Source organism: Lichenostomus cassidix, chromosome 6, assembly GCF_008360975.1.
Source record: "Lichenostomus cassidix isolate B80296 chromosome 6, HeHo_3.0, whole genome shotgun sequence".
In the NCBI taxonomy this organism is placed as follows: Eukaryota; Metazoa; Chordata; class Aves; order Passeriformes; family Meliphagidae; genus Lichenostomus; species Lichenostomus cassidix.
In genome coordinates this window covers 16,276,112-16,291,755 of record NC_139487.1, presented here as the reverse complement: position 1 = coordinate 16,291,755, position 15,644 = coordinate 16,276,112, and the positions used below count along the sequence as shown (strand labels likewise).

General features: G+C 35.7%; 1 protein-coding gene across 4 annotated transcripts in view; it reads left to right on the top strand.

Annotated features, from left to right (window-relative positions):
* The window catches only part of KIF20B (kinesin family member 20B), a 33,964-nt gene that overhangs the window by 3,188 nt on the left and 15,132 nt on the right, over window positions 1-15,644 (top strand). For 3 of the 4 annotated variants that reach the window (XM_085065264.1, XM_085065265.1, XM_085065266.1), the window contains exons 3-19: window positions 374-460; window positions 586-702; window positions 903-1,041; window positions 3,132-3,316; window positions 5,301-5,349; window positions 6,019-6,213; window positions 7,150-7,261; window positions 7,735-7,806; window positions 8,135-8,281; window positions 8,704-8,866; window positions 9,817-10,068; window positions 10,837-10,976; window positions 11,583-11,736; window positions 12,645-12,870; window positions 13,448-13,509; window positions 13,677-13,796; window positions 15,129-15,294. In XM_085065264.1, the coding sequence (XP_084921390.1) occupies window positions 374-460; window positions 586-702; window positions 903-1,041; window positions 3,132-3,316; window positions 5,301-5,349; window positions 6,019-6,213; window positions 7,150-7,261; window positions 7,735-7,806; window positions 8,135-8,281; window positions 8,704-8,866; window positions 9,817-10,068; window positions 10,837-10,976; window positions 11,583-11,736; window positions 12,645-12,870; window positions 13,448-13,509; window positions 13,677-13,796; window positions 15,129-15,294 (2,386 nt within the window). The remainder of the gene's footprint in view (window positions 1-373; window positions 461-585; window positions 703-902; window positions 1,042-3,131; window positions 3,317-5,300; window positions 5,350-6,018; window positions 6,214-7,149; window positions 7,262-7,734; window positions 7,807-8,134; window positions 8,282-8,703; window positions 8,867-9,816; window positions 10,069-10,836; window positions 10,977-11,582; window positions 11,737-12,644; window positions 12,871-13,447; window positions 13,510-13,676; window positions 13,797-15,128; window positions 15,295-15,644) is intronic. The other variant, XM_085065268.1, reaches the window with a different exon arrangement.

The window sequence follows — 15,644 nt, the reverse complement described above, 5'->3', positions numbered from 1 at the left end:
TACAGGGAAGATGAAAAGCTGCTTTGTTATCTTTTAATTTCAAAGTGATGCATAGGATTTAGACTAAGTTGTGTGGCACTGCACTGATGCCCTCTTGGGTACATCACTTTTCTGTGAATGAGACTAATTGCCAGTTCATAGAATGTTTTTGTTGGCCTGAATGCAGTGTTGACATATGTGCTGCAAAATTAACTTTTCACAGCAAACTTCTGCAGGGGCCTAAGCACTTTTAAAAACTGATGTAGTGAATTTGTTTTGATTCCCATGTTATCAAATAAGTCTGTTCGAAACAGCCTGATGAAATAAAACTGCTTTACCATGCTAATTATCAAGAAAAGAGCCAGATTTCTAACTGTTTTAATTTTTTTTTAAGAGGAGCAGTTTGGAGTCTAAGGGACACATACAAGTTTGCCTCCGCATCAGGCCATTTACATCGTTGGAAAGAGAAAATGGATCACAGGTGAGACATTTATTTAGTTTAAAAATACTTAAATTTTGTTTTGTGGGGTTTTTTTGTTTGTTTTCCCTGTAGGCTGAGCTCTTTATAATCTCCTCGTGCCTGCGTTGCTTGTTTCCTTTTAATAGGACTGTGTTTCACTCGAAGACTCAACAAATGTCATACTGAAGCCCCCCCAGCACTATTTGAATCGTCTGAGTGAAAAAACTGCGGGACAGACGTTACAGAAGTTCACTTTTTCTCGAGTAATGAGTCTTTAAAATGTCTTGGAAAGTTTTTAATTTATTTCTGGTACAGGTTGTTTTAACTTACATTACTTAATACTAAGGAAGCTATATTTTTTAACTTCATAATCTTTAAGATCATAAATAAACATAGTTAAAAAAATTCTTTAAAAGTCTCTAATAATTGCTTAAAGTATAAATTTATTCTTGGTAATACTCAGGTGTTTGGACCTGAAACAACCCAAGAAGAATTCTTTGAAGGTACCATGAAGCAACCAGTGCAAGATTTCCTAGATGGATATAATCGGCTTGTTTTTACATATGGTGTTACAAATGCTGGGAAAACTTACACTTTCCAAGGTATAAATAGAAATGAGTTCTTTTTGGAAAGCACTTATTTTTTCTTTTTGTCAAGTAAAGATTACTTCTATCACAAACATAACTTCTTCCTTCATTTAAACTGTAGTCTCTGTACATTTGCTTCTCTTTAATATTTAGTCTTTGGAAGTCCTCTTCCATAACAAATTTAACTGCCAACAGACAGAGTCACTACCAGAGTTAACATAAACATGTAGTTATATTACTTTGTAAGGCTCTGTAACTTCTACTAGGTGTGTGTGTGATCTTTCTATTTGTCTCCAAGTATCTATTATGCCAGGGATGAGGGGCTGTTGGAAAAAAATACGTCTTCTATGTAACAGGATTTGAAAAGTGTAAGTTGCTCTATACCAGACTAGCATTTTCTTGAGCTTTAGTGTTATAAAGGTTATATGCATCATATATGCACAAATAAGAAAAAAATGTTTGAGTGTTTCAATTATTATAGGCAGAGAATATATGTTTTGAAACATATTTGATTGTTTGCATGTATTTCTATCTTGCCTTGAGTTCCTGAGCTTAATAATATCCCAGGAAGCCTTGTCTCCTGGTGCAGTATTTCTCTTTTGTTAAAGCTCAATATCCTTTCTGGTCAGAAGATGTCATTCTTCAGTTATTTTTCAAAGCATTATAACAAATGAAGTGATTTAATTCACATGGAAACAATTTCTCCTATAATGAAATGGCAGACTTGGATGCTATACCACTTCTTTTATACAAAGAAATAGTAGGACAAGGCGTTGTGTGTCACATGAAACTGGTCTTTACTGAAGTCACATTATTTTCTAAGCAATCTTCTGTTAGGTGGGTTATAATTAAAGACTACTGCCAATACTTTCAGTTATCTTTTCTCTGGGGCAATAATAGGATGCTCTTTTCTGTCCTAATGAATAAAGGTAAATAACAAAAACCCAACAATTCCTGAAGTGTACAATCCTCCATGCTTGACTAGTTTGGTGTATATTGTGTGGGGTTTCAAAAATTTTGGATTGACATCTTTTTGGACTAGAAGCTTTTTAATGGTATTGTATTTTTAGAACTTTTAAAAATTGGCAGGGCAGAATGTTGCCTACTGGATGCTGTGATTTCCTCTTCTGTTATTGCACTTTAATATTACATGGGAGCCTGTATTCAGTCAATGACAAAGGAGCTAAGTGAAGGGTGAAACAAGATCTTTGGACTGTTCCTTGTTCACCGGTGACTGTTACTGTGTTCATGTTAGTTGAGTTATGACTGGCCCTGCAATAACTAAAAAAATATTAGGAGAAACAAATGTAATGCAAGGCTACTTGAATTTAATATGTGGGGGTTGAGCACCATCCAAATATTATGTAAGTTCTGACTTAGGTGACACAGCTAGTGGTGTACGATTAAATGCCCATCTGTCTCAAAAGCAGGAGAAATTATCACCCTCGGTCAGGACAGTAGTTTCTCTTCCACTCTTCTCTTTTCTCTGGTTTAGAAATAAAATGTAAGTGAACCCTTTTTAAACTTGCGTATGGATTCAGGAGGATCAAGTGTGCCCTGAGGCTTTTATTTGATTCCTTGCCTTTTAGGTACAAAAGGAGTATATTCTGAGAAAAGGGTCTAGGACAGGGAAAGGAGTGAGTCTTTGCAAGGCTTCTAGAAATTTTTTGGAGGGTCTGTGGAATTAGTACAGGACTGCAGCTAATAGATCAGTCATGAGTTTTATTTCAAGATTATTTCATAAGCTGCTTTCACTCTCCTAAAGAAGTAGAGCTGAAAAATTGCAAGTCTTTAGCAAATGTCTGTTGGTTGTGTCTCTCTTTTTGTTTTCCGTTAAGGCTAAGCTTATGTAAAGTACTTCAATAGTTTGTTTTGTGTTTTATGCATTGTTATGGAGTATGAACTGTTCCTGAAAGCCAAATACTTTTCAAAACTCTCTAATGATTTTTCTGTTAGTTTGAGAATACCAAAAAACTTCCACTGCTTCATGCTATAAGTTGTCTCCAAACTCCTCCTGTATGTCTTTAGATTTATATTAGCTTTCTGTCCTCATTTATCTGTATACCTTCTAATAATTAGGGTTTTTCTTTTGTGTGTTCTTTCAGGGACAGAAGATGATGTTGGTATTGTGCCAAGGACTATGGATATGTTGTTTAAAAGTATTCAAGGAAAGCAATACACAGGAATGGATCTCAAACCTTATCGGTGCAGAGATTATATAAAGCTGACTGAAAACCAAGTGAGAGAGGAAACTGCTTTTAAAAATTCACTACTTCGTCTAATAAAAGAGGTAGAGGAGCACTTCTCTCTATATTGATGAGTACATGCATCTTTAGACAGCTCCATGTTCTTCATTTTCAGTGGGAAGAGACTGCCTGTATTTAACCATGGATGTGTCTATTTGCTCTCAGCCAGCTGTTCAGATTAGCAGTAAAGTGAGCAATAGAGCTGATGAACCCTGTTCTCCTGGGGATTTTTGTCTTGTGGCTGAATACTTCATGGGCATGTAAATGCTAAGATTTTTTTTTTTTTTGGTGGCTTGGTCACCTGATGATTGATCCTCTGGGATTACTGGTGCTTAATAAGAATAGAATGTAAATAATCCCTTCTTGATGGGGATGCTAGTAGGTATGATCCTTTAAATAACATTCTGTCTTTCAGGACACTTGAAAAATAATTTTGAGGTTGTTGCCCTCTTTCAGTTGGACAATTATCCTTAAAGGAAGCAAAAATACATTTGAAACAGCAGAACTATAAAGCTAGTGGACTTAAAGGTTTGAATTAAAGATGGGTTTCTGCTGGACTTTTTTCCTACAGCTCACTGTTGAGCAGTCTGGAAATACTCCAGTTTTGGGAGCTGACTGAAGTTCTAAAGCTGTTTAGCCTAATTACAGTTATGGGGGATTTGTATTTTGTGTAACCATGCCTATTTCTTCATGTCCTCTAATTCTGAAATGAGCAGAATAACGTAAAATCAAACTGAGCATGTGCTAGGATTTGGAATGAGAAAAGTACTATTTTGCTTGAGATTTTTTTTTTTAACAACCAGAATTAAACATTTTCCTTGTGGTGTCCTAGGTTGTAATAGTGTTGAAAGGAATGTATGTATCTCTTGCCCTGATTTTTATCCATTAGTTAACTAGACTCCAGTGTGGAAGGTAGGTGGCAGCAAAATTCTATGACTTCACTTCAGAAGCACAGAAGTAAGTTAAATCTAGCTCTGTCAGCCTTCCGAAAGGACTTCAAAAACACCTTTCCATGTGTGTTTGAACACAAATATATGTCCCATCTAGTTTCTGAAACTGTTTATAAGAGGAACACTTAAACATTCAAATTTGCTGCCAGAGTTTGCATCTACTGCAATAGAGGTTGTGCTGGGTGTTTTATGTGTGTAAAGCTTAAACCTAGAATTTTGATTACAAAAGTATTTCATTATTTCAGGGGCACTTTATGGAATCCTAGCTTTTATATGAATTACACTCCTAGCAAAACACTAAAAAACCTGAACTAAACCACACCTATTTTTATTTCATTTTATTTCTCTCAAGCATTCTTATGTCAGTAGATGGATTTCATTTCTTTGGGCACTTTCACTTGCAGTTATGTGCCTGAAAAAGCCTGACTAACCAAAACTAAAACTGGGAAGGGAGTATATGTATATGAAGATCCTAAGCTCTAGCTATAGGTATTTGGTTTACTTTTTTTCAATAGTTCAGCAGAAAATCTTTCTCTTACTAAGAGCTAGATTTTATTTAAACTGTATAATTTTTTTTCAAGCATGTATCATGAAGCAATGAGTCACTCATTTTATTTTTTAAGTAAATAAGTGTTCTGTTTACCTCTGTTGGAGGGTTGGCTTAGTAAGCTGTAAAAACATGAAATCCAGTATTAGCAAAATACCAGTAATAAAATCTGGAGTTCCCTGGATTTACCAGGTTAAGCCTCATGTGTAAACTGCAACTGGACTCCTGCAAATCATCCTGTTCAATCACCCTGTTTGTGTTGGTTCCCACCCCTCTAGTTTTCTGTGGCTAGACTGCTTTAGATTCAGCAAGCTAGAATGCTCTATACTGGTGAGTAAGGGTGAGTATTAAGGTAAAAATACCTATCAATAGCAGTGTACAGGAGCATTGACCTGGACATGATGTGTAGCCAGGATCTTTCAATTGGCGTATTGCAACCATGCTGTATTCCCATCTAGTAATACAACAGAGCTGTTAGAAATGACTTGTAGCATACTGTCAATGTATTTTAACGTTTGTTTTCTTTTGTAGGTAGACCACCAGATCACCACTAGCAGCAATGCACCTATGGATTTTAAGGGTATGTTTTATATAAAGTGTTTGCAATTAAAGCTGGCAAAGAAGCTTTCTTAAGGTCAATAACTGACTTCTGACCTATGTTAATAAACTGGCTACTTATCAATTTTATATGCCTGTGAATTGGATAGTGAGCAAATAATTTGGGCAGAAAACCTAAGGATAAAATGGTTAGAAGAATATCTGAACAGGCATTAAATGAGCTGAAATCACAGCAAAGAAAAGTAGTACTGCTTATGCTATGGGTTCTAGTGGAACCCTGACAGGCTTTTAGAGTCCCCGCATGTAATTATATAAACTTAATTCTAGCATTTAAAAAAAATACCTAAATACTAAGTTTGCTTTACAAGGTCAAAATGAAGTCTTTTTGCCAGTTTAATTCTGTCTTCTAAAGATATTGAAGAGACTTGGCTAATTCTTACCAAGCCATATGTTTTTGATAGAATTAAAAAGTGGTAAAGGAAGCAGTAGAGTAGGTGTCTCTTGCAAATATGTAAGTTAACCATGTGACTTCCAGATATTTAAGAAGCGGAGTGGTAATACTAAGGGATTTTTGTATGGGTTAAGTGTTTTTGAGAGGGTTGCTGTAATATCATTTTTCACTTACTGATTTTTTAAATAAAACTCACTTTACTAGTTCTATAGTGATTTGTAATATATTTTTATTTGGCAGATTTGGAAGATATTTCAAAAGACTCAGAACAGTCTATCGCAACTGCAAGAAACTACATCAAGTTTTCTGTTTGGGTTTCATTTTTTGAGATTTACAATGAATGCTTTTATGATCTACTGATTCCTATAGCAAATGACAAGAAAAGAAAAATGCTACGCCTTGCTCAAGACATCAAGGGATATTCTTTCGTAAAAGGTGAATGCAATACAGTGCAAATTGCCAAATGTAATTTCAAAAGTTGGTCTACCTGCAACAACATTTAGATTAGAAAGCTCAAAATAATAACAAAAGAATGTTTGGAGTAGAACACTCCTAATTGCATTCACTGTGGCACTGTAAACATCTACCTCGAGTGTGAAAGGCAACAATCTACATAGATAGAAATATGTATATCTTTACTACTATTTTTTCTTTATTCTTAACTGTGACTGTTAAAAGCCTCTGCACTCTGTGACCTTGAGAACTCTTTGAAATGGGCAAAATATTGGAAACAATCAACAGATTTGTTAGTGGTTTGCATGTTTCCCTTTTCTTAAGAAAAAAATACCCCAATAGTTCTTACCTGTATTTATAATTGGCTCAACAGTTTTTAAGATTTTTTTTTTCCTGGGTTTTTTTTCAGTATTTTCTGTTGAGAAGCAGACTTGTCATGTGGTCATCATATCTCAGACAAAATTCTTCTGAACTTTTTCAGTTAGGTTGATGGCCCTAAAAGATACCCTTATGACTTCCCCTTTGTCCATTTTTTTTCTCCCTCGCAACTGGTATAAAATTAAGAAGCTGTCCAGGTAGAGTTCTGTTTTGCTGAATATGAGTATAGGGCTTTCTACTCATATTAGGCCATATCTTTTTGATTTTTCAGTGCTCAGACTAAGGTTGCTCACTTAATTTGAATGGAACATGTTTATCATGCTGATAGAATGATAAAATGTGATGTACTTGTCCTCCCTTTCTTATGGCAGGAGGCTTTTTGATCCAATTTGTCATGGTGTAACTTCTGTCTGAAGCAGATGAAGTAAAATGTTTTTACACCTCAAGTAAATGTAGTGTCCTTGCTGTGCATACGTTTTCCCCATAATACATATTTAGGTAGTGTTATCTAAACAATTATCATATTTGTTCTTCCTGAAGATCTACAGTGGGTTCAGATTTCTGACTCTAAAGAAGCTTCTAGACTTCTAAAACTGGGCTTGAAACACCAGAGTATTGCAAGCACAAAACTAAATAATTGCTCCAGCAGAAGGTAAGAAACATTTTCAATAACATTGGGCATAGGGGCATAGGATAGGGGTGTGGGAAGAAGGAGAAACTAAAATATGGCCTGTGGTTTTTAGGAAGGGAAGAGGCTTTAACAAGGTCTAGATTTCCAGGTTTCAGTTCTGGTGTCCTTTAGCAGTATGTGACACAATGCTTTAAGCATTCAGTAAGATGAGCTAAAGATGTACTAAAGCTAACAGTATTTTATCAAATATTATACAAAAGTAATTAACTTTATTTCATCTAAATAATTATTAATAAATAATCCATTTCCGTCTGAGGAAAAAGCAAAATACATACTACATAAACATCTCTTTCAAAGTTTGTATCTGATTGTATATGCTTAGATATGTTGACAGATCCAACAACATTTTGCGTAGATGTTGTGGAGGCTAAAATTATTTTGAAAGTATTGATCTACTGTATCACTTCTCTGCTGATTTCAATTTCTCCTTTTAGTCACAGCATATTCACAGTTAAAGTACTAAAAATTGAAGATTCAGGAACACCAAGGGTGACCCGAGTCAATGAGTAAGTTCAGAACAGTCTGTCTTTTGTGATGAAGTTGCCAATTATCTTCCATGTTGATGTATTGGTACTGCACCTAGTGTTTGCTGGCAGAGCCTCTTGCATGTGTGATGGCTTCCCCACTTGTACTGTCATACTCTCAGGCCATCAGGTTGCAATGGTCTCTTCTGTCTTGTCACCTGTGCTCATGCAAATGCCCAGAAGGAAGAGGATGAAGAGGTGGGTGGGGTGGAATAGGAAGCATGTTGGGAAAAGTGATCATTTTTTAAAAGTGGATAATTTGTACATCTTTAAGGTAAATACAGTGATTTTTTCCCTTATCTGCTTTCAGATTATCACTGTGTGATCTTGCTGGTTCTGAAAGATGTACCAAGACCCGCAATGAGGGTGACAGATTGAAAGAGAGTGGAAATATAAATACCTCTCTCCTGACTCTAGGCAAGTGTATTAATGCACTCAAGAACTGTCAGCAGTCAAAGTAAGTCCTTTTATGAATTGCCAACTGGTTGTGGTTTTTAGGTATTGCCTACAATGTTTAAAAGCTATTGTTTAAAATATACAATATTAACACTTAAGTTTTTGGTTGGAAATATGTATAGACTTCTGAAATGTATATTATAGTCTTGCTGATGTCCCAGATTTATCTTTAAACTTGCCTGGTTTTGCTTTTTAATTAAATCATTTAAATTATAACATCCTTTAAACATGCTGTGAAAGATTTTAGTAATTTTACTTTCTTGTTCTGAGCTTGCTTATCACACAAACTTTAGAATAAATTTAAAACACCCTTGTCACTAGTGTCATAGTAAGAATGAAATTTTCAAGTCTTCACACCTGATAGCTCTTACACTGACTGGAACTAAATAAATTTCTGATCATCTGCCCTTTTGTCCTTTAAAGGCTGCAGCAGCACATACCCTTTCGGGAAAGTAAGTTAACTCATTTCCTTCAAGGATTCTTCAGTGGAAAGGGGAAGGTGTACATGATAGTAAACATAAGCAAATGTGCTTCAGCATATGAGGAAACACTCAACGTGCTGAAGTTCTCAGCCATTGCACAAAAAGTAAGTGTTTTGTAGTCTGTTGATTAGTAACTTTGATTTGCTTTAAAGAGCAGGTTCTCTCACTTTCAGAAATATGAACTTAGTTACTGGATTTTTGTCTCATTGCAATCATATTTCTAATTATAACAGGTTGAGCTTTACCTCCTAGTGCTTTTAGACAGGCTTTATTGGGACTTTTTTTTTCTTTTGGAGTGTGGGGGTAGAAGCATCTACTGAAAGTTTGTAATTCCTATGAAACATCCTGCCTAGTAAGACACTATATTTGGAAAAAAATTCCTGAGATCCTCTGTAGATACAACATGCTCTCACTTCTAGCTGTCCCATATACTATTACTGCTATCTTAATTTGGAATATTGCTCATCTGAAATATTGATAAAATAGATTGAGCACCAGGGAGTTTGAAAGGTCATCTTTATGGTGACAGAGGCTTCAATGGGAAGATGCAAGCAGAGTCAGTAGCGGTAAGTGCAGTGATGTAACTTTGGCAAAGTTGGAAGATCAAAGTGTGGGGGATCCATGCTGTAGCTTTAATGGAAGCCATGGAAAAGATTTCTTAACAGTTAAGCCCATGCCTTTGGAATTTGGGCAGGTTAACTACAATACCAGAAGGAGCAGAGTGTAGGGATTATAGAGCTGTTAAAGAAATAGATTTTGTAGGATGGCATTTGTATAATGCAACTGGAAACTCAAAGTACAGGAAATACAGAATCTGTTGCTGCCTCTTTTAAGTTACCCAGCTAGTGAAACTTGCTGTTCCTGAGAAGAAAAGAAGGGTTAGGCTAGAAAGTGACAACTTTGTACTCTGGCTGGAAACTTGTTTAAGTAATGACTCTGAGCTGGGAAAGTGCTCTGCACAGGAGACCTACAGGAGAGTGCAGCAGGTGTTCAAAGTGCCAATGGAGCTTTAAAAAATACCAATAACTCTTTTTTTTCTTTATTTTCTGGGTAGGTTGTAGTTATGGACATGTCTCTTCTTCCCCAAGATCAGTCATTTGGCCAGAAATTGACAGGAGAATCATCACTGCTTAATGTCACTGGAATGCCAATCCCAGGGAAACGAGCTACTGTCCTATGTGACAGAACCTTGGAAGATGTGTTTGAAGATGATGATGAGATGGAGGAACAGCCCAGTATGTCAAAAGAAGAAGCAGTGCGGGAAAGTGAAGGAAATTTAGTTGTTATTCCAAAAGAAAAGTACATGGTATGTGCCAGGGCTACTTTAAGAATTAATGTAGCATGGAGCCTTGAAGGAATATATTCTTTTGGTTACTTCCATCTCACCCTTTTCTTTTTCCCTTTATTTCTTTCTTCTCCTCCTCATTACTTGTTTTCTACTACCTAAATCCAGTGTTTAGAACTACAAGTGGAATTACGGATGATTTGATGCTTATTACGGGAAAACTATTAAATATGTCAAACTACAAAACTGAGCAATAAGAATTGCAGATTTGGCTTTCTCTTCTTTTGGTATCCTGTGGTCAATACACAGGAAATACTACCTGGTTTTTAGCAACATAAAAGATTGTTCTGTTATTTTCTGCACCAGAAAACTCTGGACACTGTTCTTTAAGAAGCAGCAATTTTAGTCAGATCTGGGGAAGACAAGGAGTAGGGAACCAAGAACTAGAGACCATTTTGTAGAGGCTACCAAGAAAAGGCCATCTGGAAAAAAAAGGGCAAATTCTGTGGATCTGAAGCCTATCTTTAAAGATAACGTCAAGAATTTTTCTTATAAGCTTCGTGTTCTTTGGGAATACCCACTCTGTGCAAACCTAAACTGCTGTGTTAGAACCAAACAGGTAGCTCAATCTACTCATTAATACTCCTGTTTATAAAGAAGCTAATAAAAGAACAGGAAAAAGTTTTGCCAGCTGCAGAGTATAGTGTTGTAGTGTCTGAGGAATAGGAAAAATCTCACTTGTGGGGAAGTACTTCTTTATGAAAAGGATAATACTAATTGTAATTCTAGATGCAACTGAATCTCATAAATGATATGAGGGAGAAACTTATTACTGCAAAGAAGAACGAGTTACTGCTGGAAATGAAAATCCGTGAAGAAGTGGTACAAGAATTTGCCCATCATTTTGCTGAGCGGGAAAGAGATTTCAAGTAAGCTGGCTTTAAGTAGTTTTAAAGTCACTGGTTAGGAAAGTGAAAGTAAATTTGCTTATTTCTTAAATCTCTCCTGGCTCTAAGAGACCACAGTCTTCTGCTAGATATGATTTTCTACTGCATCTGTTAATGTGCTGGTTTCTCTTTGGCTTATGAGCTCAGGAAAAATGCTCTGTAGAAAAGGCTTTGATTTTCCTGTGGGATGGGTAGGAATGTGTGTGTATAATTTGTAAACAGTGTTTGTTCCTGTTTGTAGAGCTCTAAGGAAAGAGCTGCTTTGATAATTTGTCTTTGGAAAGAGTGACATTTGCAAATTCATTGGTTCTTTTTTGTTTTAGTGCTATTCCTAACAGATACTGTCTCAAGCACCTTAGAAAAAATGCCTTCTGTTAAGTGCTACCCATAATCTGTGTATTTGTTTCCCTCTTGTTCTTCCTGCATGTGTAAAATAATCATCTGGTTTAGGGTAGCAGCATTGTTTTGTCTATTGTTTTGTTGTGCCAAAATAAAAAAGAAAGCATCTTTGTTTGTAGGCAGCTATGTTAATAACTTTTTAGCCTCTCTCATGGCTAGCTTTTAGCTAACCTGTTTTTTCTACTCCAGAGAGTCCTTCTCTCGTGAACGAGCACAGCTTGAAGAAAATTGTGAAAAACGCCTGGAAATCTTCAAGGAACTTGTAAATAGTTGTACTAAAAATACAGATGAAAAAAGAAGTAATTTGCAAGATAAGCCTTGCAGTGAGCAAGCTGGACCTCTGGTATTTTTATCTGCCTGCTCCAACAGTCCCTTTTACTAACTATTTGTTATGGTCATGGTATTTCTCAAGGGTTATGGTTTCAAGGAATTGCACACAATGTAATGCAAGATATATTTATCTCATTTAATAGATAAAGTTTCTGAGCCTTGGGATTCAGGAATTTGTGGGGTTTTCTGCATTTCTCCAGCACAAAGTGATAATTATTCTATACAAAGAAATTGAGGGGAAATCTGCAATTTTTCTATGCTATAAAATCCATTGCATTTAGTGCCTATTTAAAATCTTTGAAGATGACTTCTTAGGCCCCATATATGTGCTGGAGTAGTCACAGACTTCTCTCTTAGGGCAGATGTAGCTACAACTAAAGCAATGAGAATTATTCATCCACTTATGCCACAGCTAGATTCTTGACTCTGACTTTTGAGAGTTCCTTTTCTTTTAAAAAAGAGAGGGAAGATATAAAGTCAGTCCTTTGAGTATAACTTAGTATGATAAGTTGCCACTAATTTGACCTCACAAACTTTTCCTGTTATCTGAAAATTTCAGATGTATTCCTTCTAAAACAGATGTATTCCTTCTTGCTCTGTTCATTCAATATTCTCATTGGTTTAAAATATGCTAGCTTTTATAGTAAACTTAGAGGAGATGTTTTTGTGGAGATACAAGGGGAAATCTAATGGTGGGTCATTAAATGATATAAAGTAGCTCTGGCTTGATACTGGAGACTGGTGTGTGAAGGTAGACAGAAACTGGCAATCAGTGCATATGAACCCACAAGCTGGTTTTGATGTTGAAATTAACTGCACTTACATGTTAGAATTCCTAACAATCTTCCATATTATCTGTAGCAATAATGGCTTTTGTGTAATTAATTTACCATTTCTAAATGAATGCAAATTATCTTTCAGAATGAAGAAAAGAGCACAGACACAGGTGCCTATATTGATTTTAAGGGTGTTATTGATTCTCTGCAAAATGATATCACTGATATCAAAAGTCAGGCAGAAGCAGCACACCAGTGTATTGTGTCCCTAGAGGACCCACAGGAAACTATAGATTGTCTTGAAAAACAGCAGGCAAAAATAACTGCTGAACTAGTTGAGACCAAGGAAGAGCTAGAAAAGAAAGCCAGAGGTAAGCTGGGTCTAAGTGGGATGTGAAAGACACAAAAAAAGAAATGACTGAGTACTGTAAGATAGGAAAAATAATATAGTTGAGCAGGATTGTGTAACCAAATCATATATATATTGGTGGTAATCCATTGTTTTGTGTATGTTCAGGTTAAACAATTCTACAGGCCTTGTTTCATTTTAAAAATTAAATTTGGAATTGTCAATTGCAGACTTAGGAATTGTGGGGTAAAACATCGAAGTTATTGGTTTCCTTGTTGTACTGTAATTCCTTTACTTATTTAAGTTTTGCTGGTGCAGTGTTTTCAGGCATTATGTGGAACTTTGGTGGAGGAGAAGCTAGCAGTACCTCATAATAATCTCAGCAGAGGTCTTGTGATATGATCTATATTTTGTGTGGGTTGCAAGGCCCAATTGTCCAGTTCAGAAAACCTAAACAACTTTTGAAATGTCATATGAGTAAAAGTCAGCTTGAAAATAAATCTATTCAAAAACTAGTGAGGTACCAGAAGACACAGAGAAATGGGTTACTGAGTAAACTGATGGCTGGTTATGTGATGCAGGCTTTCTTCCTGTTACAGATTTTGAAACACAGAGGATTAAATTGGATGAGTCTGCTGAGCAACTTAAAGAAGCAACAGAGGTAACTTTGCAAAAAAAAAAATTATTTGCTTTAATACTAAGTTCTAATAACTTAGAAGCATAGTGTAGTAGCATTTTAGCTTTTTTTTTTGTATCACACTGATCTTGCTTTTAAAAGCATGGTGGAGTTCAATTTAACACTGAGCTACTTTTTTTTTCTTTTTCAAGAAAATGAATATGCAAAATGAAAGGATTCAAGAACTAATTGACATTGTGAAGCAAAAAGATGAAGCTATTATAAGTCTACAAAGTCAGATAACTCGTTTAGAAGACATCATAAAAGACTATGTAAGTCTTAGACATCTCAATTGTCTTCATACACAAAAATCTTAAATGTGCCTATAACGGACTTCAAAAAATTGGAATTTTCTTTAAAGAATTTTTACTTACTTGAAATGATAGCAGGCCAGTTGGTATTAAAACTAAAGCCATAGCAAAATGTTTGCAGGGGTGTGTGTAAAAAATGGGACTTTCAGAACAAGTGATCTGAAGTTATTATTGGAGGATTCTAGATGAGACTTTGAAGAGCCATTAAATAAATAAAAAGACCTCAGATGGTGAGGACTTAAACAGTGGGAATAGAGGAAGTACATCACTGTTTCTATTTTTTGCGTGAGTGAGAGAGGAAGAAAAGGATTTATTGCAACAAAAGGTCAATTTCAGTTGAAGATAGTATCTAATAATATAAAAAAGACAATGATTGATTGTGTATATTGGGGGAAAAAAAATCAGTGTTTCCACCCACCACCAACATATGCTCACACATTCAAGGGAAGAGCGATAATATGAATATATTGAGCAGAGTTTGAAATAAGGAAGTATGACATAGGTATCTGCTTTTGATGTGTTTAATAAAACTTGGAATTGTCTAGTGTAGTGATATCTGCTGAATGCCTGAAGACTAGCTTGGCTAAAGTTATACAGGTAAAAAAAAAATTGAAACATGCTGTTTTGGGGATTCTTTCTTACGTTGTAAACTCAAAGCTTTGGCCTTACTTTATCTCATGTTCTCTTTGTCTGTCCTGTAGCTGCTTCACTTTTCAATAAATGAGTGCTTCAAGAGTGAAGGAAATTGTGGTGACTTACTGTTACTGCTTCTTCCAAGAAAAAGGCTTTAACTGTCCAGTGTTTCTGTGAAACTGTCTGGCGTGAAATTTCAAACATGACTGTAAACCTCAAGATTATATTCTATTGTGGTTTTTTAATTATTGGATTAAATAATTGGACCTTGACAACCACAGGCTTGCCACTTGTCATCTTGCAAGTAAAACTTTTCTTAGTCAGATAGGTGTATATAAATATGTATGGCAGATCTGACTAGGCTTTCGATTGCATCAGATGACAAAAATGATTTCTGGCTTTGCTGAAGGCTGTTAAAGTTCCCAACTCTACCAACCATGATCAGGAAGTGACAAATTTGTAGAACTGAGTGTTTGCTCTTTTTACAAGGTGCACCAGCTCTTGGTTTAACTAACTGATCTGTCACTGACTTTTTTCCTCTGGCAATCCCTATGCACCTTACCCAGAGTTTTGTAAAGATACTTATATACAAAGAGCTACTAAGTCTTTTAAGTGTTCAAATTGTACAACTTCAAAGCAATTGATCTCATTTTAACACAGGACAGCACTTTGACTACCATTAAGAAAAAACTAGCAGAAAAGAACTCTAATGAAGTGACTGAAAGCAGCCAATTCAAGGATTGTGAGGAAACTGTATTGGAATCGGGAAGAAAACGTTGCTTGGAAAATAAGCCTACTGCAGAAGAAGAGCCACCTACAAAGAAAGGTATAATGTCTACCATCACTCAGCAGGGGGTCTTCAAAAAAAGTTCAATTACTATTCTAAAACAGGAGCAGAAGCTGTGAAACGTAAATATTATGCTCTGAGGAAATCTGCTATGTTAAACTATAAATGGAAATAACTGTTCTGTAAATAATTTTTTTGGCAGAGGGTTATATATCCTTTACTCCTCCATGCTTTACATAAAAGTCAGGTTTTAAACTCTTTCCTTTCTGATGCTTTTTCTTACCTGTGTATGTACCTGCATACCCAGCTGTAGCTCTTAGGCAATTTCTTAACATTTGCTTTTGTGCTAAATTTTCAGTTGCTAGACTTCCAAGAAAGTAGTAGCATCT